Source organism: Rhinolophus sinicus, linkage group LG09 (assembly GCF_036562045.2).
Source record: "Rhinolophus sinicus isolate RSC01 linkage group LG09, ASM3656204v1, whole genome shotgun sequence".
NCBI lineage: Eukaryota > Metazoa > Chordata > Mammalia > Chiroptera > Rhinolophidae > Rhinolophus > Rhinolophus sinicus.
The window spans coordinates 100,938,979-100,965,955 of NC_133758.1; the positions used below are offsets into that span (position 1 = coordinate 100,938,979).

The following is a 26,977-nucleotide window of genomic DNA, read 5'->3' on the forward strand; positions in this document are numbered from 1 at the left end:
GAAATCTTACTGTACACCAAAGTTAGACCATTTTTGCCTTTTCTATGCTGACTTTAAATAAAGGATGAAATGACTCTTAGTTTCAACCTAACACAGTTAAAGTTTTAGGGAAATCATAACCAAACAGTTGTGTTATAACAGGACGTGTGAAAAAGATCCTGGTCTTATCTCCACTTTCAACAGCAAGGTACTGAGTTTGTTATACCATGTACCTGTTTTTCATTTTAGTTCTTGACTTCCTATGTCTAACACTTCCTGAAATCTTGTTTTCTCTTAGCTAACCCTGATATTTTAAGTCTGTTTCCATAATCAGCTGTTTAGTAATCTTAGCTCATCCATAAATATAACTGTTTTTGGTCCAGTTTTATTTCACTTATACTATGCCCTGCAATAATTTTTAAAAGCATCACTAAAGCTTAGTGTATTAACTACTTCACAACCCTGCTGTCCCCTTCTTTAACATTCCCCCAAATGATTCTTGCTTTGAAAAACCTATGCCCCATGTGCTCTCTGACCTTTTTTTCACAGAGCCATTTTGTCTGTTCCAGAGTGTTGATTTCACCCTCTCCTGTGATCATTTTTTAGCCATAGTCTATTACTTGTTTTCTTTTCAGACTGCTGAAAAATCATACCTTTTACAAAGTTTCCCATTGGTAAGAATGAATTAATAATGCAGATTCTTCATTTTATTCACAAACTTAATCATTCGGAGATCATATGATACAGGATCTGGTCAAGATTAAAGAGGGAGTGGGGGAAGGTGAAGGAGAAGAAAAAAGATCACATGGTATAAAGGCTTTGGCTCCTACATAGAACTAATCCACTTGCAGATAACCCAACTGAAATTTTTATTTTTGTAATAAAAACAATTTTAAAAAAATTTTAAGTTACACCTGACATTCAATATTCTATTAATTTCAGGTATACAGTATAGTGGTTAGACATTTATATAACTTACGAAGTGATTCCCCCTGATAAGTCTAGTACCACTCCCACCCCCGATATTTTTATAATTTTTTATTTCCCTCTATCCAAAGTTTATTACATAGTTTTTTCCTTTAATTATAATATCTAGGATATGATTTACTTTCAGATTCAAGCTTTTTGTCATAAATATAATTCGCTGTATTATGTTGAGAAAAAGTAATAGCTTCAGGGTCTGTTGAAATTCATAGAGGCTGTTTAAGCCTTTATTAAATGGCTCACCCTGAGCTCTTGTTAAAAATAGTTTTTGACTCTTCCCTTCATGTTAAGTTGTCAGTTTATTGTGAATGTATCTATTACACCTCTGTCGCCATATTCATTTAATGTATAGCTTTTGATCTGTAGGTTTAGAAACTAGATAATATTATATAAGGCATCTTAAAATGTGCTTATAGTTTACAGAGGTCTTTAAAATACATGACACAGGTATGCCTCGGAGATATTGCAGATTCTGTTCCAGATCACAGCAATAAAGCAAATACTGCACTAGACCAAGTCATGCAAATTTTTTGGTTTCCCAGTGCATAGAAAAGTTATGTTTATACCATACTGTAGTCTATTAAGTGTGCAGTAGCATTATATCTAAAAAGCAGTGAACTTACCTGAATTTAAATATACTTTATTGCTAAAAAAAAAATTGCCTACCATCATCTGAGCCTTCAGCAAGTCAAACTCTCTTTTCTGGTGGAGGGTCTTGCCCTAGTGTTGGTGTCTGCTGACTGATCAAGGTGGTGGTTGCTGAAAGGTGGGGTGGCTGTGGCAATTTCTTAACAGAAAACAACAATGAAGTTTGCTACTTCGATTGACTCTTCCTTTAGTGAACAATTTCTCTGTAGCAGGCGATGCTTTTTGATAGCATTTCCCCACAGTAGAACTTCCTTCAAAATTGGAGTCAGTCCTCAAACCCTGCTGCTGCCGTATCAACCAAGCTTATATACTGTTCTAAATCCTTTGTTGTCGTTTCAGCAGTCTTCACAGCACCCTCACCAGGAGTAGACTGCATCCTAAGAAATCACCACTTTCTTTGTGCATCTTTAAGAAGCAGTTCCTCATTCATTAAAGTTTATCATGAGACTATAGCAATTCAGTCACATTTTCAGGCCCCACTTCTAATTCCAGTTCTCTTGATATTTTCACCACATCTGTAGTTACTTCATCCACAAAAGTCTTGAACCCCTCAGAGTCATCCATGAGAACTGGAATCCAGTTCTTTCAAACTCCTCTTAATGTTGATATTTTGACCTCGTTCCATAAATCACAAATATTCTTTTCCTTTTTTTTATTTTATTAAAGTTTAGTGGGGGTGACAATGGTTAGTAAAGTTGCATAGGTTTCAGGTGTATAATCCTGTAACATATCATCTATGTATCACATTGTGTGCTCACCACCCAGAGTCAGTTCTCCTTCTAGCACCATATATTTGGCCCCGTTTATCCATATCCCCTGCACCCTTGGCTCTGGTAACCACTAAACTATTTTCTGTTTCCATGAGTTTTTGTTTGTTTCTTTGTTTGTCTTGTTCCTTTGTTGTTTTCAGTTTTATATCCCACATATCAGTGAAATCGTATGGTTCTCCACTTTTTCTGTTTGATTTATTTCGCTCAGCGTTACAATCTCAGAATCCTATTCTGCCATAGGAAAAGATGAAATAGTGCCATTTGCGACAACATGAATCACAAATATTCTTAATGGCATCTAGAATGATGTTCTCTCCCAGAAGGTTTTCAATTTTCTTTGCCCAGATCCATTAGAGGAATCACTGTCTATGGTAGCTATAGCCTTATGGAATGCATTTCTTAAATGATAAGACTAGAAAGTAAAAATTACTCTTTGATCCATGGGCTGCAGCATAGATATGGTGTTGACAGCATGAAAACAACATTAACCTCATTGTATGTCTCTGTCAGAGCTCTTGGGCGACCATGTGCATTGTCAATGAGCAGTAATAATTTAAAAGGAATCTTTTTTACTGACCAAATCTCAACAGTGGGCTTAAAATATTCAGTAAACCATGTTGTAAACAGATGTGCTGTCATCCAGGCTTTGTTGTTCCACTTAGAGAGCACAGGCCCAGTAAACCTAGCATAGTTCTTAAGGGCCGTAGGAGTTTCAGACTGTATATAAGCATTGGCTTCAACTTAAAGTCACCAGCTGCATTAGCTCCTAGCAAGAGAGTCAGCCTGTCCCTTGAAGCTTTGAAGCCAGGCATTAACTTTTCCTCTCTAGCTGTGAAAGTCCTAGATGGCTTCCAATATAAGGCTGTTTTATCTACATTAAAAATCAGCTGTGTAGTGTAATCTGTTGTTTAGTTTAGCCACCTTCATTAGTACTCTTAACTAGATCTGGATAACTTGCTGCAGCTTTTACATCACCACTGCTGACTCACTTTGCACTTCGTGTTATGAAGATGGCTTCTTTTTTAAAACCTAATGACCTAACCTCTGTTAGCTTCAAACTTTTCTTCTGCAGCTTCCTCACTTCTCTCAGCCTTCATAGAATTTAAGAGAGTTAGGGCCTTGCTCTGGAATAGTCTTTGGCTGAAGGGATGTTGTGGCTGATTTGATCTTCTATATCCAGACCACTAAACCTTTCTCCCTGTCAGCAGTAGGGCTATTTCACTTTCTTATCATTTGAGTGTTTACTGGAGTAGCACTACTAGTTTCCTTTAAGAGCTTTTTGTTTGCATCCACAACTTGGCTGTTTGGTACAACAGGCCTAATTTCCAGCCTGTCTCAGCCTAAGCTTTAGTGCCTTCCTCACTAAGTGTAATCATTTCTAACTTTTTATTTGAAGTGAGAGAAGTGTGACTCTTCCTTTCACTTGAACACTTAGAGGACATTGTAGAATTATTAATTGGCCTGATTTCAGTATTATTGTGTCTCAGGGAGTAGAGAGGCCCAAGGGGAAGGAGAGAGATGGGGGAAATGCTGGTTGGTGGAGCAGTCAGAGCACACACATTTATCAATTAGAGTCACCATCTTATGTTTCCTGGTGAGGTTTGTGGTGCCCCCAAAACAATTACAGTAATAACATCAAAGATAACTGCTCAGAGATCACCATAACAAATTTAGGAATAATGAAGAAGTTTGAAATGTGGTGAGAATTACCAAAATGTGACACAAAGACACAAAGTGAGCAAATGCTGTTGGAAAAATGGTACTGATGGACTTGCTTGACACAGGGTTGCCACAACCCTTCAATTTGTAAAAAATATAATATCTGTGAAGTGCAGTAAAGCCAGTGCAATAAAACGAGGTATGTCTGTACATACGAACATACATAAATAAGGGATTGGAAGGCTCCATACTCTTAACGTGCTTATTCTCCACAAACTGAACTGTAGATTCAGTGTAACCCCTGTCAGAATTTCGGGACCTAGACTAGCCTCCACAATTTTGAAAAAGAACAAAATGGATGTCTTCCACCCCCTGATTTCAAGGATTACAGTGACCCCAGGAATGAAGAGAATGTAATACTGGCAGATAGAGCAGTGGCACAAAGTAAAGTCCAGAAAGAGACCAACATGTATATGGCCAGTTGATTTTTATTAATAGTGCCATGGTAATTAAATGAAGAAATGCTAGTCTTTTCAATAAGTGTTGCTAGAATAATTGAATATTTATATGCAAAAAACCCCCAAAACATCATGTTTTTCCTCATACTGTATGCAAAAATTAGCTCAAAATAGATTATAGATCTAAATTGTAAGAGGTAAGACTATAAAACTTCTAAAAGAACACATAGGGAAAAACTCTGACTCTGGGTTAGAGAAAAACCTTTTAGGTAAGATATAAAAAGCATGAAGCTTAATTAAAAATTTGATTAGAATTTTATCCAAGTTAAAAACTTTTCCTCTTCAAAAGACACCATTATGAAAATGAAAAGGCAAGCTATAGCCTGGAGAAAATATTAGCAAAGCATATATCCTAAAAGAAGCTGCTCATTTGTTGCCAGTATCAATTAAAAATGGTACAACTCCTTCATACTACGTATAGCTCTAAGAGTGGCTCAGCAGTGTCATTTAGAAGCTTCTCTGAGTACCTTGAGATATAATTTATCTAATCTAAGAGTTTGAACTCCTTTTGGTTGACTGGATGATTTTTGACAAGTTCTTTACTCATTAGAGAATTCAATTCTAATTTACTTATACTTATTTCATCCATTTTTTTGTTCAGAGCAAATGTCATCCTTTTGGATATAATGTATGCAGAAGCAAAATAAAAATTGAGTTCTCCATCCTCTCTGTCTCATTTCTACTTCCCGCTCAAATTCTTGTTTATTCTTGACTATTTGTGGACTTCATCTTTCTTGTTCTAAAGTCTCTACGATAAAAGACGAGGATGACTCTCGACCACAGTTAAACTTATTTCCCATTTACTTCGCTTTATTAAGAAATATTTAACAAGCAACTGCTACATACTTAGTCATATTCTAAGAAGACAGAAACAAAGTTTTTAATATTTTGGTCCTTGCTTTTAAGGGAGAAATGCAAGGTTACTACAGATAATAATAATGGCATTATCATTACTAGATAATAGTATTTGTCATTTTAGGTATAGCCCACAATTTTTGCTATTTTTTTTTTTTTTTTTTTTTAATTTGCAAGCATGGTTGGACTGTTCTTGGGTGAAATACCCAGAAGTTGTGAAAGAACTTTTTCTTCTTTGCAGTTTGTTTTTCTGAGGTGCAGTAGTGAGAATAGGATTCTCAGAACTGGGCATACAAGAAGGCTAGGCCATGTTTGTGTCCGTTCCAAGTGTCTTGCAAAGCCAGTCATGGCATGTTCTTCCAACTACATGTGACAGGTGACATATGTTTTTATTGAGTTTGCTAGATTTCTATTAATGCTTTTTCTTAAAGGAAACAAGCTTCATTTATTCAAATAGCATATGATTCGTCTGTCACTCTGGTCAGTTTTCAGTGTTTCCTTTCTTTGGTTTGATTAGTTAAATTCAAGTTGGTACTTGCCTCGTGAAAGCTACTAAATATATTCTGTCTTTAAATTTCTTTCACAATATCTTGGAGCTTAGAAAGTTACATATTAACAAATATGGATCTGCATTTGCTTTCTTGGAAAAAACAGAATTGATCTCAGTTGAACCCAACTGTATTTCAGAAATTGATTTTCCATGTTAATATAATTATAGCCGCAGTTTCACTAAATAACTTTATTTTCCTCTGAGAGTTTCTGTATTGTACAGTGAAATTCTTTCCTATCATAGAACCAGTCTGTGCAGTTGTGAAAAAACCTTCAGGCATGGATTTTTTTTTTTTTTTTTTTTTTCAACCTCTTGACTTCTTCTTTCTCTCTTGCCAGTAGTCTTTCCACATTCCCACCTGCCCCCACCCAATTGGGAGCAATAAGGTAGATGAACATAGAAAAAGGAAGGGAGCTATTCTAGAGTTTTCGAGTCAATGGCCATTTATGTTCCTTTCTATCTCAAAGTCTTGAATTGAACCATGTCTACCAATGTCTAAAGTATGGTTATTATATGCTGATCGTGTAACATTGGATATTATAGAAAATATATTGGCGTAATACCTGAAAATTGTAAGCTAGTCATTATCTGTTTCCTGGAGAAAGAGATGGTTTTTATAGTTCTTCCATAGAGGAGAAGGTGGAAGTTGAAGGAGTGGATGGTATGCTGAACTACAGGAGTGTAAAATAACTATGGGAATAGATGTGGTGGGACAGAATTAACACATCTGGGCTAGAAGAGCCAGGCTGAAGCAACAATTCAACTAGCAGTCAGTGAGAGCGTCTTTCACATATTTAAATAAGTGAAATTAAGGCATCGTGTATTAGATAGAATAATTAACTACAAGGTGATGTTAGCATGGCTTCCTGTATAGTGATAAAGTCAAATAAGCTTTAGTAGGTAAGAGCTCAAGCCTAGATATTAGACATCTGACTCTGCTACTTAATCAGTATTGTTAACTCAAGCAAATCACTTTATCTCATTTTGCCCCAAGTGTCTTTGTCTGTGAGGTGAGGATGAGAATAACATACCAACCTTTGCTAAAGCCACACACTCACTGTACTGAAAATGTAGTTTCTGACACACACCAAAAAAGCCCTCAGTAAATGGTAAGGTTTTTTCCTTAAGCTTTCGTATACCATCATGAGTGTAGAATATTGCAAGGTTAATGATGCTAAATGAGATATTTATTAAAGGAAATATCTCTATTAAAATAGAAATTCTAGCTTGTTTTGTAAGAGTTAACTAATAATGTACATTATTTTAGTTTTTTTCCTATCCTTATCAGGCTTTCAGAAAATTACACATTTACCTATTTTCATTCTTTGTGGCGTTTTCTAGTCTTAATTTTTTTCTTATCTAAGTCTAATAGAAACTTTTCCCTCTGTTTAAATTACATTTGGTCTTTTGACATTTTCTTTGTTTAATAGCAGTTAAAATTTCTTTTTTTATCAGTTTATTTCATGTGATTTAAAATTTCTTCTTCTGAGGTGTTTTGTAAAAATGTTGCTTAATATATAGCCCCCCTTTCACTTAAAAACTTACTTTGCTTTGTGAATCACCTGAAAAAAATACATTTGAATGAAAATACTGCATTTTAAAAATTAGAATGTGTATTCAGACTCTGAAGGATTCACTCTCTATTATAGAAATAACATCTAAAGTATTATAGGTATCAGATAAAATTTAATTGATACTGTTGCCGCTTGAAATTTGGATTTTTCTTCATCACATGCAGAAATGAATCTTAAAATATTTAGCATAAGACTTGTCATTTTACATGGTTTCATTTATAAATTAAATCTTAATAATTATGCTTTGCCTGTCTTCAAAATCAGACAGCAACCATTTATCAGAAAAACAAAGAACACTAAAAGATGAAGACTGACTAGTATTCATTCTCAGTTTGAAATTAAACCTCTGCTTTCCTCTCACTATTAAAGGATAATTAGGACTACATCTTCTCTGTGACAGTGTAATTCATGGTCTATTTTCTGTGGGGAAAAAACTGTTGAGTTTTTTTGAAAAACAGCTTAAGATATAGAGACATGAAATCCTATGGTCCTTCAGGGTCCAGTTCAAGAGCAGCCTTCCCTGAACTGATTTTTTCCCAATTGGAAAATGGTAGCTTTAGGATTCAGTGGTTCCCAAAATGATTTTTTATTATTTTTTGAATGATAATCTGTATAACGATTATGTTCCTATTCTTTATTTTTATTGGATTTACTTTAATAAAGCATGAACAGTCTATCTAGAGTTTGAGCCTAGACTAAAGGGTCATTAGGAAGTTCTGTTGTGTAGGAAATATGACAATTTTAAATTGTCATCCGGACTATTTAGTTTTTTCATGGTTTAGTTTTTTCATGGTTTAGTTTTAAAAATGACTTTTCCATGACTTTTAGGATAGGAAGAAGGGCCAAGATTAATTAATACTGCATAATAACAATAACTGAAAAAACTATAATACTGCCTCTGATTGAAGTAGTAATTGGTTTCAATGAATCAAACCTCCAAGTAATAATATCTTTTTGAACTTTCTTTATGAAAAATAAACAAATCAAGAAAAAAACCCACAGTCTGAAGCAAAATAATGTGTTCTTACTTTAACATACTGTTGCTTTTACAGGCTCATGAGAGGCTAGAAGATTCAAAACTAGAAGCTGTCAGCGACAATAACTTGGAATTAGTCAATGAAATTCTTGAAGATATCGCTCCTCTAGTACCTGTGGATGAAAATGTGGCAGAACTGGTTGGAATCCTCAAAGAGCCTCACTTCCAGGTAAGCTTCCTCTATCACTCTTCCCTCCAAGTCCTCTGTGTTCCCAAAGTAGTAATGTTCCAGCGTAGGGTGATACTTTGCAAGATTATTCAGGGCCGTATTTTGTAAATATGGGAATTCCAACTTGGGTAGTTTAATATCCTGGCATACTGAGGGTATATAAGCAGGCACACGTAACACATACTATATAAATGTACGATATCTTTCACAGAAATACATGAAAATGGGTTTTTTCTTTGTGTAATTAAAAAACAAAACAAAAAAATATCCTGATTCACCATCAGACCACATGCTAGAGATGTTTTTATTCCCGTGATGGTGAGTTTTTCTTCCTTACTACCAGTCTCCTGGCCTCCTTATGATCAGTTATACACATCTTCAGTGGTGCTTCTAAGGTTTGGGCGCAGTTGATGATCTTGGAACAAAAGAAAGCAGTGTAAGGATGGAAACTATTACGTAATAAACTTTAGATAAGTACCAAAAATAAGTGCAGTTTAAGCATTGGTCTATTATCAGTGAAGAGTTAATCATTTTAACAAAGAAGAATCAGTTTCAGAAAAGAAAGGGTAGGGGAGATTTCTTATAAATCTGTAATTAAGACACTGTGGTTTTGGGGTCAGTATTAGAAAAATAGGTTAATTAATCAGAATAGAAACCCCAGAAATACATCCACACACATATGGCAACTTGATTTATGCTAGAGATATTATATTTTAGTGGCGAAAGAATGGGATATTTAATAAATTGTCCTAGCATAGAAGAAGAAAGTGTCACCTGCTTTCCACTACAAATCTTAGTGTTGAAAATCAAATGGCAACACCTGTTTGCTTTTTCTCAAAGACTTTCCGTGACTCCAACAATGTTACAGTAAAATATGAAGATTTATAATGAGATGGTTCCTACATAAATCAGTATCTTAGGTACAAAAATATGGACACGTACCAGAGCCATCTTTTATGCAGGGGTCAGTTGCTTGAGGCCTTAAAAGACACACTAAGGTATTCGGACTTTATCCTGAGGACAATGGGAAACCTTAGGCAGGGATGAGAGGAGGTATTAAACAGGGAGAGGTCAGATTGTAGAGCGATATTATTAAGTACTAAGGCAAGAAATTGTGATGGCAGTGTAAAAATGTGAGGATTTTCAAGTTTTAAGCCGTAAATCAACGGGACTTGGTGATTGGTTACATGTGACAATTACAGAAGAGAGAGATGTGGGAAGTTCATTAAGGGTAGGTTGTCTGAGACACAATTGGTGGCATCCACTGAGATACGGAACACTCTAGGAGCAACTGTTTTGGACGTGTTAATATTTAGGAAACTGACCATGTTAAGTTTGTGATACTTCGGAAGCATCTGGGTAGAGCTTTCAGACATGCTATATATTTCTTTAAATAAATGTATAAGATTTAATAAATGCATAAATATATAAACACATAAAACTAGAAAATATAAGCAAGCAAAAGTACAAAAATTAAGACATCGCATTCTTACTACCCAAATTACTACTGTACTATCTTAGTACATATTCCTCCATTTTTTTCTATGCATTAATTGTACATAGTTTTTTCCTTTACTGATTGACATCACTTTCTACAAGCTATTTTTGTAAGGTAGCCTTTTTGTCAATCATTGATTTCCACTTTTCCATTTCTTTGGACCGCCATCTCATGTAGTACACATACTATATTCAAATGTCTTTACTTGATGCCAAAATAGTCTTTATAGCTGGTTTGTACATACTAGTTTCCAACTTAGGTTTATGTGTAGCATCTGGTGGGACCATCCCTCTCCCTTGATTATGATGTTGACCTTTTGAAGAGACCAGGCTGTTGTCCTGCAGAATGTCCCAATCCCTGGATGTGTCATTTTGCTTCCTTGCTGTGTTGTTTAGTTATCCCTTCTATTTCCTGTAAACAGAAGTTCTATCTAAAAGGTTGATGACTCAAGTTAATCATTTGGCATGTATCTTAAGTGATGTGATGCAATATGTATAATACCCAGATGACCCACCACTATTGATGCTGAGATTGGTCCCTTGATTAAGGGTAATGACAGTTTAACCCTTCCTTTGAAAGCCTCTCCACTAGGGAGTAATCTAGTGTGTTATTATCCCAGCATTATACAAATGCTGTTTCCTTTCAACCATTTATATACCAACAAGCACACACTAATAATCTCTGAATCACTATTTTCATTAGAGGTTGCAAAATGACAATTTTCAAACTCTCTCATTCTACATTTGTTAGCTGGTGTTCCTATATAAAATAGAGCTTTTCCTTATCAAGTGGACTATTTATTCTAGTTACACTATAATGCATTTCCTACTGAAAAGTCAGGGAAATGCTTGATTCTTCCCTTTACTAATTTTCAAAGTAAAGAATTGTTTAATGTAGCAATCCTAAATAGTAACAAAAATGTTTTTTCAGTCCTTTGTTTTTTTCAGTAGCACTATGGACTTACGGATTTTTAGTTAATTCATTATGTTTCAATCTTCTGCAATCAACTCTTTTTATTTTCAAATTACCATCATTTTGTTCAGTTGTAGGCAGATTTTTAGTTTATGAATCTGAAGCTCAGGAGAGTTCTGGACCAAAGATACAAATTGGGATTTATCAATGTTTAGATAGTGGTTCAAGTCACAGGAGTAGATAATACTCCCTAGGAGGAGTACAGGGTGGAACTAAGCAGCCCAGGTTAGAGAGTTGAGTGACTTGCAGCATTTATAGGCATAATCCTTACACATGGCTTTGTGAAATTTTTCCTTAGTTTCTTACACATATTTTTGTGAAATGACCAAAAATTACCAGTTAAGTCCAAATGCTGTTTATTTCTATTCTGAGCCTCCTGACATTTTCTTCCTTCTTTCTGTTTTGAATTATTGTCTTTAAAGTTGCATTCCATTCACTCAAATTTTTTAAAGTTAGCTTTATGTTGAGTGTGCCCCACTGCAGTATAAATGAAAAATAAAAATAAATATACAAAAAAGAAATTCCTAGAAACCTAGATCGAAGTCATCTCTGATGATAGCATGATGGTGATGATGCTGATGTGTGTAACACATGCATGTATAGTATATGTAGAAGGTAAAAGTAAATTATATTCAGGACCATTACTGGCTCTTTTTTCCCCCCTAAAAATGTATATTTTAGAGACTACAACCTTTATTGGTAATACAAAATTTCCTATCATTACATAAGATGCTGATACATTTTCATTTTCTGTTGGACATTTTTTTAACAGACATTTTGTACATGTGAAAATGATGTGGTATAATTAACATAATTAATAGGATTGGGTTGTAAGTACTGAATGATGATGATGTGATGACACTGGTGGGAATGAAATCCAGTGCCTCCATTGCACCACACTTGGAAATCTAGGTTCAGTTTCCACTGAACATGCCACTTTAAAAAAAAGTCATAAAACGCTATCAAGCTCTTCAGATCTTTTTAAACAAGGAATAGGGTATTGTTTGATAATTAAAAATATATTATTTTTTAAAAAGATTCTATATGCATTTGACTTAACTCATATTTGTGGATTTAATGCGTGCCTTGGAAATTTTTAGTACTCCACTGGGATAATGAACACTAGTTATCTTTAATACCTTATTCCATCATAGCTAATGGCTGTCTTGAATCTTTGCAGTCACTCCTGGAGGCCCATGATATTGTGGCATCGAAGTGTTATGATTCACCTCCTTCAAGCCCGGAAATGAATAATTCTGTTAATAATCAGTTATTACCAGTGGATGCCATTCGTATTCTTGGTATTCACAAAAGAGCTGGGGAACCATTGGTGAGTAGATAAATCGCTGCCTTCCTAAATCTGAAATCTGACATACTTGTGGCTCAGTCACTGCTCTTATTTCCTTCTGTTTCATAATTTGTATCATTGAAAACTTTATTTGTGTTTGTTTTATCAGCCTTTTTTGGTCTATGAATAAAACACAAAGCTGATGCACTCTCAACTTTATTTAGCATACAGAATTAAACCCACATAAAAAGTTAAACTGAAATAGAGGCCAGAAGAAGTTTGCCAATGGGTAGCAAAAATTTCAGAAGATAAGTGCTTCATTTTTTCCCTATACCCTTTGAAGGAATGAACTCAGGAAGCTGTCTAATGACAGTATCACAACACAGAGGAAAGTTGTTATTAAAAAGTGAAGACATGGTAGGGCTCTTCAAGTAGTGAAGTTCACAGTTTCCTGCTAAAATTATTTCTGGGTCCTGACTAGAAGAACAGTGAAATGGGAAAAAAAAAAGCCAGGAACAGGCCATCAGAATGCACAACTCCTTTCTTATTCCTTTGAGCTTCCTTTTATCCTGTGGAATGCAGCCTAATCCATGTTTCATTTGTAAGGTTAAGGGGTGGTCTGTGTTGTCACTGTTGCACATGGTTTAATGAGAGTAGCGTATTGAAACAGGAGAGAACATGGGGAAACTAGGAACGATTCACTCACCTGCTTTTAGATTTACTTTGTTATAATATATGCATGTTCATGAGTATTTAAGATTTTTTCCTAAAAATCCGAAATCAGTGACAATGCTGGTCCTTTTTTCCTTTAGGGTGTAACATTTAGGGTTGAAAATAATGATCTGGTAATAGCCCGAATCCTTCATGGAGGCATGATAGATCGACAAGGTCTGCTTCATGTGGGAGATATCATTAAAGAAGTCAATGGCCATGAGGTTGGAAACAATCCAAAGGAATTACAAGAATTACTGAAAAATATTAGTGGAAGTGTCACCCTAAAAATTTTACCAAGCTATAGAGACACCATTACTCCACAACAGGTGAGTAATAAAATTCTTGGTAATATTAAGAGCGCTTTATTTCTTTAATCACACTGTTGGATATAACCACCAGTTGCTACTGTTTTGCTAAAGAAAAGAGAAATAAAGTTCAATTTAATTGTTCTGAATTGCCTTATTTTGTCTTGAGTGAAATTTTGAATTTTTAAACAATTAACATTATCTTACTATATAGAGGAATTAGTAAAGAAATCTCTTTGTGAACAGCATGAACCCTGCTATTTCAGTAACCTACAGCTGGGTATCAGAAAAACCATATACAGCCTTTTAGTCATTCATCTAGCATTTTGATACGTATTATATTCCAAGTCCTGGGGAACATAATAAGAATGTAGTCCAGTCACCTGTAGCTTTAGTGTTCATGTGATGGGCTAGAGAATGGGGCCAGAAAGAGGGTGGGTCCAGACTGAAGAGAGTCTTGAACACCTGGTGTGTATACATTCGATCTGTAGTTTTAAACTAAGTTTTAGGTGAAATCGATTATTGAGCAGGGGAATGTTTTAATGACAATGATCATTGAGCCTAATTATGTTGAGTGAATTTCAGAAACGAGAGATGTGATTGTGTCACCAGGCAGCAGGTGTTTGAAGGTGTAAGGTGATTTGTGAAAGCCTCTAATGATAGGTTATGATGGTTGCTTGGGTTCAAATACCTAAGTGTTGCCACTTAGGAGCTTCTCTTCTCTGCTTCATTTTCTCACACATATAGTTAGGGATAATGTTTCTTTTCTCAGAAGACTGTTTTGAGGATTAAATGAGTTAATTCATGTAAAGCTCTCATAGAAGCACCTGGCACATAGTGAGTGCTTAACAAATAGCTGCCGCTATTGTGGTGATGGTGGCGGTGTCAGGTATTGTGAGGTAGTGGAATGTGATAGAATCGCAAAGAAAGAAAAGTGATAAAATAATTGCAAAGAAACAATTGACAATTATGGTGGGAGTGTTGGAACTGAGGAGAGAGTTTTCAAGACTAGATAATGTAGAAATTGGAAATATCTCCCAATGTATTAGATGCCTTTAATTGTTCAGGTTTATTCTACAAATTTATTATTTCATGTGTGAGTGAAATTGTAAGTTTTTTACTTAAGATACTGCTAGTGTATTTTATTTTTATATTGTTAATATGAAAATTTTAAAGCCTAGCTTTTATATTTCCATGTACTTCTTTGAAATAATATATCTTGAATACCTGTTTTATATTGCTTATTGGAGGATGGATACAGATTTTAGTATGTAAACTGGACTTCTGAATAAAACATAGGCTTGTAATGAACTTTGGTTGAAATGAAGATAGAGACCTCGTCTTCAAGGAAAAGAATCATGAAAGAAATGGTACTAGAAAATAGACAGTTCATATCGCCAGTATATTTCAGACTGCCTTTACTCCTCGATTGGTACATTTCCATTTGGACTTGAATAGATCAGAAAAGTAGAACCTAAGATTTTTTTTTCAGTATTTTTAAATTATAGTTGACATACAATATTATGTTAGTTTCAGGTACAACATAGTGGTTAGACTTTATATAACTTAAGAAGTAATCACCCCTATAAGTCTAGTACCCATCTGGCACCACACATAGTTATCACAGTGTTATTGACTATATTCCCTATGCTGTACTTTATTTACATCCCCATGACTATTTTTATAACTGCCAATGTTTACTTAATTCCTTCACCTTTTCCACCCATCCCGCCAATCCCACTCCCATCTGGCAGCCATCAGTTTGTTCTCTGTATCTATGAGTTTGTTTTTGTTTTGTTTTTTTGTTTATTTTGTTTTTAGATTTCACATATTAGTGAAATCATATGGTATTTGTCTTTCTCTGTTTTTTAAAATTGTATGTTAGGCAAGACAGGAGATCCATTCCCCACTCCCCGCCACCCTCCATGTTCCAAACTCAGAATTCTTACAGCTCACCTTGGCTGTAATGGACTTGTACAGGAAAATAATGTTTTTATAATGTTAATAGTGGCCTTTGGCCCAAATTCCTTTGTAGATTCTGCACCTGGTGAACTTGTGGGAATGACGTGAAGTGCAAGGATTTTAGCCCTATTTTAGGCATAAATTTTTCCCATCTCATGCCTTCTCAAACTCTGGTTTTTATTTAGCCTTTAGAACTGGGAGAGGGTATTGAAATGGGGAAGGAGAGGTCATCCAAGCCTAAGGCAGTCACAGGCCTGTCCTACCATAAAAAAGGAAATAGTCTGTAACATGAAGGCTTCCAACAGGAGAGCTAAAACATACCCATATTGGGACATTTTTTTAATGGAAAGGGGGAGCAATTACACATTATGCTGGAATAATAGGCATAAATAAGGACTGTCCTGGGCAGCCTGGTCGTCTTACTAAGAGACACAAGGGGGAAGGAGCAAGGGCATTTACCCTCTGCAGGTCTTTCACTGAAGCTCCACCATGTAGTCCTTCCTGCTGGGCTTGCCTGAGCTCTTCCTCTGGGTTGCTGTGAGAGCAGGTGGAAGCCAGGAGCTCGCCCTCCTCAGGGTGGTGTTTTTCAAAGCATGGTCAGTCAAGTACATCGCTCGATCAGTATCATTTGAGATGCTTACTAAAAATCCTAAATCTTTCACGAAGCCTAAAGATTTACATATTTAAATCTGAAGACCAGGGTGACTTAAGTTGTAGTTAATTCTGAAGTTCTTCAACTTACATATAGGTTCGGTTCCACTTATTCATGAAGGCCAAAATGGTAGGAATTCTTTTTAACTTATTCTTTGAGACCAGTATGACCCAGGTGCCAAAAATGTAAGAAAAGAAATTAAAGTTCCATTTCACTCAAGGATATACATGTAGAATTTCTCAATGAAATATTAGCAAATGAAATGTAATGATGTATAAAAATGATAACACAACATGTCCAATTGGATTTATCCCATGTATAATAGGATGGTTTCATATTAGAAAAATCCATATACCTCGTATATAACCAAGCACATTAACAGATTAAAAGAGAAAAACCTCAATAGAAAATTTGATAAAATTCAATACCTGTTCATGACTCTTTTAAAAAGATTAGTACGTTAGGAATAGGAAAGAACCTTCTTAATTGCACTTAAAAAGAAAAAAAGAATAAACATTCTGAATAATCGAGTGTTGGAAGCATTCGCTTTAAAATCAGGAACTGGACTCCTCCGCTCGTCTGCCCGAGACGACGTGAGTGCCAAGAGAAACTTGCCAAATTTCAGGCATGATTGTGACTGGTAAAAAGGAACTGCCCTGAGACGATATATAGAGTAACAGATGGTACAACAATTATCTGTTATAATAGATGATACAAGAATCTTTAATTATCCTCAAAGAAACTAGGAATAAACAGTATCTCCGGTATTAAAAAGCTAAGTATGTTTGAAGACCAGAGGATGGTGACCCACTTTAACATCACTAAAGCTCACACGTCTCTGGCAGCAAATGTTTTCCCCATTACCAGCCATGCTGAGACAAAACAGCTGACAGAAATGCCACCCAGCATCTTAGGCCACCTTGGTGTCAACAAGCTCAACTGGCAGAAGCTGGATGGAAAAGCACCACTTGCTATTGGGAAAGAGGGTGATAACTTCAGAATTTTGATGAGGCTTCCAACAATGAGGCAAGTGGAATTGAACTTCTTTTTTAAAAATAATAAAACGTCAAGAATATTGACTGGTTTAAAAATTTTTGTTTAGGATGTAATGCCATTCTGAGGCCCTTGGATACTGCTGCTTTTTAAATTATTATTTATCCACAATTATTTGTTTGTAGTTAATTAAGCCAAAGAAGCCAGAACTAAAGTTTAAAACAACGATTAATAGTCTTCGCCTAGTTAAAGAAAAATTAAGAATTAGAGAACAATGTTCACCAGCATCACTTCCATCTGATATTTTATTGAAAGTTCCATAAGCACAAAAAGACAAAAATATAGAAGCAAAAGGTTTGGAAAGGAGAAAATTAAACACCATTTTCAAATAATAGGATTTTTTTACATAGAAACCCTGCAAAACTATAAATTATTAGAAATAATAGAGTTTAGCAAGGTACTTGAAAACAAGATTAACATACAAAAGTCAGTTGCATTTCTGTATGTCATGAGCAAGCGTCTAGAAATATAAGAGAGACAGGCATCATTTACAGTAGAGTCAGAGAATGTCACATTTATGTCCAGGAATAAATCTAACAAAAATATTCAAGACTGCTACACACAAAAAAATTATGATGGAAATCTGAATAAACAGATATAGATCATGTTCATGAACAGAAAGACAGTATTGTGAAGATGTCAATTTTCCTCAAATTGACTTACAGATTCAATGAAATGCCAATAAAAATTCCAATAGGGTTTTTCATTGTATTTGATAAGATGAATAGCCAAGGCACTTCTGGGTCAGAAAAGCAGAAATAGGGGCTTATTGTTAAGGTGTAGGAATTAAGATATTACAATATTGGCAAAGGAAAAGACAGAAATGGTCAATGGAATTGAGAGTTCAGAATGAGACCTACAAACTTATATTACTTTTATATGACAGAGATAATATGTCTTTAAGTAAGAGAAGGAGAGACTATTCAATTAATGAACTTGGTTGCTCATAGGGATAATATATGAAGTTGTGTTTGTTTCAGTCTACATACACAAATCAAGTGAAAGGAGATGCACGGTCCACGGTCAGTAAACCTGAAGAGAGATTAAAAGTCACAATGTGAGATGCCATTTTATAACATTCAGTTGGCAAAAAATGCAGATGTGAATGCACAGTATCTCTCCTATGTTGCCAGTGGCAGAGTAAAATGGTATAACCACATTAAGGGGGAAATTTAGCATTACCAGAGTTGCATGTTCACATATATCAAGACAGTAATTTCCTAGAGCAATTATGTGTGTGTGTGTGTGTGTGTGTGTGTGTGTGTGTACACACACGACTGGAAACATTAACAAGTATGTAAATCCCAAAAGAATACATGCATGCTCGTATAGCATGATACTATTTTTAAGTTTAAAATAACTAAAAATATACTTTTATTTTTCCCCCTTCTTCCACCTCACCCCCCACTCTGGTTCAAGCTGTTGTTTCTCAGTCTAGTTGTGTAGCACAGGGAGCAGCTCACTGGCCCATGTGGGAATCAAACTGGCGACCTCGGCGTTAGGAACACCGCGCTCCAACTGAGCCACCGGGCCGGCCCTAAATATGTACTTGTAAAGAATACCTGTGGATGCAATAAAACTGTACAAAAGGAAAGCAAGGATTTTGTGAACAAGATTCGGGGTGAGGGTTACTGTGGTTGGGAAAGCCAGAGTGATGGAATGGAATATAGCATGTAGGTCTCTAGCGTCTGTTTCAGGTGGCAAGCTCATTATCGTATTAAAACTAATGAAATAAACAAATAAATACAGGCCTACCATGGACCAGATTTCATTGTAATGTAAATTAAGGATTATTATTAGTATAATTCTGAGCAATCTAGGTTAGTAGTTTTTTTTTTTTTTTTTGACTGACAGAAGCTTAAATTTGTGGCCCACAGATGGATATTTACCAGAGAGGAATGTGAATTGCTCCTCAAAGCTTTTCTAACAAACGTATTCTGGTTTCCTTGATGATCTCAAACTGTGTGTGTGTGTGTTTGTGTGTCTGTTTCTGTCTCTCTGTCTCTGCATGTAACTAACGGGCCAAGTTCAAACACTTGAAAATCTTTATTTTATTTATTTATTTTTTTAGACACTTGTCTTATTAGGGAGACCAGGGATTGTGTAGATACCTGATCACTGCACTGTACACCTGAAGCTGAAAAATAATGAATGTCAACTGTGATTTAATATATATATATATATGTACATATATATATATATACACATATATACACACACACACACACACACACACATACACACACACACAGTCACAAGAAGCGGAGTACAGCATTAGGAATAGAGACAGTGGAAATGTAACAGCTGTATGCGATGCAGAGGGGTAGTAGATTGGGGGAGAGGGGTTATCACTTGGTGAGAGGTATAAATGATAAACGTCTACTACATTGCTTTGTACACCTGAAACGAAGAAAAAAAAGAAAATCTTTAGAAGAATAGTATCCTGCCCTGATTATCCTGCCCTGTTGTCATAGAGAACGTCTTAGCAGTTTGGATCACTGTATTCACTACTTTGTCATTCACTCTGATGTGTGTCTCAAATGGACCTGAAACTATGGTTTGAGACGGAGGATGTGTAAACACTTGTACCATGTTCAGCCAACACATCCCCAAATTATCAGCCACCTTCTGATTTAACATAAGGATCACTCGGGAGTTGTTCTCCAGCCATTTCATTATTTGATTTCTTTTCTCATGATTATTATTTGTGTAAGCACAGCATATTCCTGTATTATTTTATTTTCTATTACTTCTACTGTTTTTACCTTTCTAAAAATATCTTTGAGGTAAAGTTTATGTAATAGCATATATATATAATGCACAATTTGATACATGTGGACATATATATGTACCCATGAAACCATCCACACAATCAAGACAATGAACATATCTATCATCCCCAGAAGTTTCCTTGTGTCCATTTGTATATTCTTCCGTCCTGCTCCCTTTTCCCCCCACCCACTTGTTTTGGGCAAGTACTGTTCTGCTTTCTGTCACTATAGATTAGTTTACATTTTCCATGTTTTTATATAAATGGAATCATACAACATGAATCCTTCCTTTGGTTTTGCTTTTTTTTTTTTTTTTAATCTGGCTTCTTTCACTCAGCATAATTATTTTATTTGGGGATTCATCCATGATTTTATGTGTATCAGTAACTGTTTCATTTTATTGACAAGTAGTATTTAATTGCATGGCTGCATGTATACCACAGTTTGTTTATCCATTAATTAACTGGCTGAAAACATTTTTGTTGTTTCCAGTTTTAGATAATTAAGGATGCTGTGGAATTTACATGTTAAGTTCCTTAGGTAAATATCTAGGAATTAAAGTACTGGGTCATATGGTAGGTATATGCTGTACCTTTAAAGAAATGGCCAAACTATTTTCAAAAGTAGTTGTGTCAGTTTATGTACCCACCAGCGTTATATGAGAGTTGCAATTACTGCACATCTTGACCAACATTTGGTATGGTCAGTCTTTATCATTTTAGCCATTCTAATAGGTGTGTAGTGGTATCTCATTATGATTTTAATTTGCATTTTCGTTTCTTTTTTATTAGTCTCAGGTGTACAACACAGCATAATGATTAGACATTTACCAAGTGATAATCCCCCGCCCAGTCTACTACCCATCTGATACCATACGTAGCTATTACAGTACCATTGACTTATTCCCTATGCTGTACTTTACATACTGTGACTATATATGTATATATATGCAAATATATATAATAATTTGCATTTTCTTAATGACTAATATTGAGCATCTTTTCATGTGCTTATTTGCCATGTTTATGTCTACAGGATATGTGCAAATATTTTATCCATTTTTTTATTGAGTTGTTTGTTTTCTTACTGTTTAGTTTTGAGAGTTCTTTATGTCTTCTGGATACAAATACTTTATCAGAATTAAGATTAACAATTAAATCTTAATCAAAGACAAGCCCACTGAAAAGGCTTGTCTTTTCATTCTCATAACAGTGGAATACAAAGAGCAGAAGTTCTTAATTTTGATGATGTCCAGTTTATCTATTTTTTTATGAATCATGCTTTTGTTGTGTGTAAAAAAAATCTTTGTATAACCTAAAGTCATAAAGATTTTCTCCTAAAAGTTTTATAGTTTTATGCTTTGCATCTGGCTCTATGATCTATTTACTTCATGAGTTTTTGTATAGGGTGTAAGGTATGGATCAAAGAGGTTTTTTGCATGTAAATATCCAGTTGTTCCAGTTCCATTTGTTATAGACTATTTCCTTCATTAAATTTGGAAAATTTTTCACTGTTATTTCTTCAAATATATATTCTTTTCTATTCCTCTGTTTCTCCTGTCCTTTGGTGACACCAGTTACAAGTATATTAGAATCCTTGAAGTTTTCCCATAGCTCACTGATATGCTATTCATTTATTTCAGTCTTGTTTTCGCCCAGTTTTTCATGTTGTATAGTGTCTGTTGCTATGTCTTCAAATTTACTAATCTTTTCTTCTGCAGTGTCTCATCTGCTGTTAATGACATCTTTTGTACTGTTCATCTCAGACATTTTGGGTTTTATTTCTAGAAATTTGAATTGAGTCTTTTATATCTGCTGTGTTTCTACCTAACATGTAGAATCCTTTTTTCTAGCTTCTTGAACATATGAATACAATATGTAAAGTTAAAAATAACTAGTGTTCTTATCTACTAATTCCATCATATCTGTCATTTCTGGATCACTCTTGATTGATTTTTCTCCACGTTTTAGGTTATTTTCCTGCTTATTTGCATGCCTGGTCATTTTTGATAGGAAGCCAGACATCATGAATTTTACTTTGTTGAGTACTGGATATTTTTGTATTCTTAGAAATATTCTTAAGCTTTGCTCTAGTATACTTATGTTACTTGGGAGCAGTTTGATCCTTTCAGATCTTGATTTTTAGACTTTATTAGGTGCAACGAGAGCAGGATTAAGTGTACGGTATAACCCTTCTGAATACTCAATGCCTCATGAATTACAAGGTTTTTCCACTCATCCTGGTGAAAACAGACTCTTACTGACCCTGTATGACCTCCTGATACCATTCCCTATAACGCTGTTTTTTTACTTAGCCTTGGATAGTGTCTTTATAACACATGTATTGATCAGTACTTAGCTGAAGACCAGAGTGAATCCTCTGCAATTCTCAAGCCCTTTCTCTGTGCATCCCTCTCCTCACTGATACTCTGTTCTGTGCGCTGTAGCCACCTTGATCTCACTGGTCTCCCAGCTCATCTTTTCAACTTGGAAACCACTAGACTCCACCCAGATTCTCCCTTCCCAAGTTGGAACCTGGAAACTTTCTCTGTACAGTTAGCTGGAGCAATTGTGTAGCTCATCGTGTTTGTTTCCACTTTTTAGGAATCACTTTGTCTGGTGTCTTGAAAAATGTTTCGTAGATTTTGTCCAGTGTTTTAGTTTCAGGTTGGAGGATCCTTGTTGCTTCATCTTAGTCAGAAGTGAGAGTCATTTTATCTACTCGTATTACCATAAACATTTAATTGTTCAATAGGTTTATCATTCCCATGGTTCAAAATTCAAGAAATAATAAATTTATATTCAGTTGAAACCTCCCTCCTAATCCTCTACCATTCTAGTCCTCACTTCCCCATAAGATATCATACTATTAGTTTATCTTTCCAGCATCTCTCTTCATAGGCAAGTAAGTGAAAATTGTATATTCTTTTTCTCCTTCCACCTCCTTTTTTATGAAAAGGGTACACAAGCATACACATTCTGAACCTTTGTTTTTTTCACTTCACCACGTTATCTTGTGGATCTTTCCTTTTTGGTATACATAGTCTACCTCTTGAAATATACCCCTCCCTCCTTTTTTTAACATCTATATAGTGTTATATTACATAGATTTGCCATTACTTGTTTAACCAGTTCCCTATTATTAAACAATTAGTTGCTTCCAATCTTTTCTGATTAGGAGTAATTATATAGTTAATAGTCTTCTATCTATATAAATCATTTTGCATATGTCTGAGTAACATTGCTATTGAATACTTTCCCAGAGGGGGATTGCTAGGTCAGAAAGTTTTTGCATTTGTAATTTTAATAGCTATTGCCAGATTATCCTCCCAGAGGATTGAACCAGTTCTTGCACCAACCTGTTTGGAAAGTGAGTATTGGCCCATAGTCCCAGCGAAAAAATATCAAATATTTGGATTTCTGCTAATCTGACAGAAAGAAAATGTTATCATAATATAGTTTTAATTTGTATTTCTACTCTGAGTGAGGTTGAATATCTCCTCCCAGGTTTAAAAGGCATTTGTACTTCCTTTTCTCTCTTCCATCTACTTTAAATTGTTGGTTATTTGGTTCTTTTTTTAGTGGTAAGAATATGAGATTGAAATAGTTTAGTAGGTTGTACTTAGTAACTTCTTAATAACAAATGAAAACTTAACATCTATAGCCTATTACTGAAACACTTTTTTTTTAAATGCACTTAAAATATAATTACACTTAATCTATTCAAATCTCTAATGATTTAAGGTCATTACAGAAAGGATGGGTTCATTCAGTTTTCAGATAAATTTTTAAGTAAAACCAGTTTAATCTGAGTTTTTGAGCATGGGACTAATGTTCCAAAATTAATTTGATCAATGAAAAAATAAAAATTGTTCCTTTAGGAAATCTTTTACATTTGAAAAATATGGTTTTTATTCCACAAATAATGACATTTCCAGAACAATCTGATGAGAATAGGGGAATGAATATTTGAAATTTGGACTAAAAGTCTGAGCTTTATGGTTACAAAACACATTCAGTCCCACAGATAAGAATGACAGACATATTCATGGTTAGACGACAGGATGCTCTTATTATTCATTCAGTGCAGCTTTCTTGAGAAGTAAGGAGTATCCAAGTATTTTTACAACTTTGCATGCCTATTCTTTTTCTCTGCCTCATTTCAAATACCTCTCACTTTTTACTTTTATCATTTGTAATTTTCATATATTATAACCTATGGTCAATTATTTAGGGAAGTAATTGCTTTATCAAATGAGTTAAATAATAAAATGGGCCAGTAGTTTGTTTATATTTTGTTAATTTATTATTAGTTTAAAGCCTGGCTTTATTTCTGAATGAAAAATATGTTTTTAGAGTTGCATCAATATGGAGAGGCATCCAGCACACATCCATCAGGTATGATGTCATTCCATGGCAGTCTCTGGTACTCTCTATTTCTGTCTGATCAGCAAACTAAATTTACCTGGATTAAACTTAATCATTTTGGGGTTTTCCTGTTGCCAAAACATTGAGCTGCATGCCATTGTCAAGTTAGCCAATTGTCACATTTTAGGCAGTCTTAATATTGTTTGTATGCTGGCTTTTTAGTTATATCTAAAATAATATATTGAAACATATTAGGGGCTTACTGACTTTTTTAAGCATTAATATTTGGCCTTTCCAGAGTTACAAAAATATTCTGAATGCTTTCTATCAAAATCATCTAATTGTAAATAACTAAAATTTTGTCTGATGTTCCCAAATTATTTTTAAATTATTTTAATATGCATCCATCACATTACATTTTTCTACACTAATAATATAATGTATCTACTTATGTTATTTGAATATTTTGTGTAGTTTTATTTATAGAAGTATGATAAACAAATAGAAAAATAACATTAATTTAACTAATTATGTACTTTCCTGCTTGTTAAATGCTAAGTCAATTCTTTAGAAGATATTTTGAATTTCTATAAATATGTATGAAAATAGTTTGTTTTAAGAATTAGTCTGAACTTGCCATCAAATACTGAAAATGCTTAACTTAATTAGAATTCAAATTAAAGTGAATAAGCAAAATATTGTAGATATTGTAGATCATAACTAACTGGTAACTGACATACTTTTATTGATAAGATTTATATAGTTGAATAAATTTAAATTGGTAATAGTTTCAAGACTTTTTCAGTATTTGTCTTACAATTAATTTAATGCCTGCCGATCATTTAAATTAGAGCAAAATGATTCCAGAAAAGTATTTTCCACACTAGTTTTGGCCAGTGTAAGTCTATGTGATATAAAAAATACCATTACCAGGGATGAAAGTTGGGCTTTTAATTTTTTTTAAGGTTACTAAATGTATTTGAGGTCTGACTTCAACATGAACTTTTATTTAATTTTGGTTTCAGGGCCCTTTCAAACAGTCAGTCGTAAAATATCTGAAATATATGCCTTAAATCAACTACATATATTGTCTCAGGATGTTAATTAGAAAGTAGCACTTACTTGCATAAAAATTATGCAGTGTTGGTTGGAAAATCGTATGAAGATTTGGGGGTAAATTTAAGGATGGTGGAATAAAATGATAATCAAACTCTGTGGATTTGAAATGAGAAGTTAAAATAGAAATTAAATTTTAATGTGCTACTAATGTTTATTTCATATTTTCTTTTTCTGAGACCAAATTATTAATGTTCTAAAAATTTAATTTTATTTGAGAGACAAGTTCCTTAGTTGAAGTACTAACTACATTTGTCAATTACAATAAAATCACAGTGGTTTGGAAAAGATATCAAAATTCCAGTGACAAATGATACATCTGTAGTATTTTTAATTGTGCTGTGTATTTTAGGTATTTGTGAAATGTCATTTTGATTATAATCCATACAATGATAACCTGATACCTTGCAAAGAAGCAGGATTGAAGTTTTCAAAAGGAGAAATTCTTCAGATCGTAAACAGAGAAGATCCAAACTGGTGGCAGGTTAGTATGCTTCTCAGAATTTCCTCAACTACTTTTTTATTTTCAATCTTATATCTGGCCAATATCTAAAATATTCAGGAAGAAGGTATTAGCATTTGTTCCAATGATTTTCCTGCGTGAACAGCTCTTGCTTCATGGCTGCTAATTTTGTGGACAGAAGACCAAATTGGGAGGGAATTTGTGAGTAGCTGTTAAGGAATGCAGAATTAACTAGCCTGTTGGTTTAGGGATTAGACCAATTGCTTCTTCCAGGTGGGTGATTGCAGTAAGATATAGAATTGGTGAAGAACAACTCCATTGGGGTCATCCCTTTCCAATGTCCGTTTTGTTTGTTTCAACAAGGAGTCTGTCATTGTGCTTATAGTAGTCTTTCTCTTGTTTCCTCTGCCTCTGTATACACTCATGGCAAATAAAACATAATTCCTTAAGCTATTAAATCTATTTGCGCACCTCTTCTCAGTTACTGAGAAATGAAGGTTTGCTTTATCATCAGTGTTGGTTTTGGTCGTGGCTTGAAATCTGTGTACTATATGGAAAGGATGTGTATTATCACTGTATTCCCCCCTCCCCTCCATTTTCCAGAAGATCTTTGTAATAATGTTCTTTTTCCGTTTCCCTAATACAGCTTTTAGAAATCTCTAGCAGCAGTAATGTCTGTTTGTCATTGTTTACATCAGCTAACCACCACAGTATTCAGAATTGGAGAAACTGACAAATCAGAAAGTCCAAAAATCCCTTAAACTGTCAGAGCCCGTGAGAGTTTCATTAAAGAACAAGCTGTGAGAGAAAAGGACCCAGGACCTAGCACTGAACTCTAAATTAAACAGATACCAGTAACTCACGTTAGCTCTAATAAGTTATATTGACTTCTAAAGGCGAATGAATTACAAGAATGAGAACAATCTTCTAATGTGTCCTTAAATTTAAATTAAGACATGTATAAGTGCACTATGTAATGAAATAACTAAGAAATGAGTAAATTATCTAAAATTCATAATTTTATGAGGTTTCCACTGAATTTCTTAGAATGCTCATCAAAAAAAAATCTGCTTT

At 34.5% G+C, this 26,977-nt stretch overlaps 1 protein-coding gene across 10 annotated transcripts in view; it reads left to right on the forward strand.

Annotated features, from left to right (window-relative positions):
• Positions 1 to 26,977, forward strand: part of PALS2 (protein associated with LIN7 2, MAGUK p55 family member) — a 123,268-nt gene that overhangs the window by 70,024 nt on the left and 26,267 nt on the right. For 9 of the 10 annotated variants that reach the window (XM_074340868.1, XM_074340870.1, XM_074340869.1 and 6 more), the window contains 5 exons: positions 8,590 to 8,742; positions 12,393 to 12,542; positions 13,313 to 13,540; positions 24,313 to 24,354; positions 25,793 to 25,924. In XM_074340868.1, coding sequence (XP_074196969.1) covers positions 8,590 to 8,742; positions 12,393 to 12,542; positions 13,313 to 13,540; positions 24,313 to 24,354; positions 25,793 to 25,924 — 705 coding nt within the window. The remainder of the gene's footprint in view (positions 1 to 8,589; positions 8,743 to 12,392; positions 12,543 to 13,312; positions 13,541 to 24,312; positions 24,355 to 25,792; positions 25,925 to 26,977) is intronic. The other variant, XM_074340874.1, reaches the window with a different exon arrangement.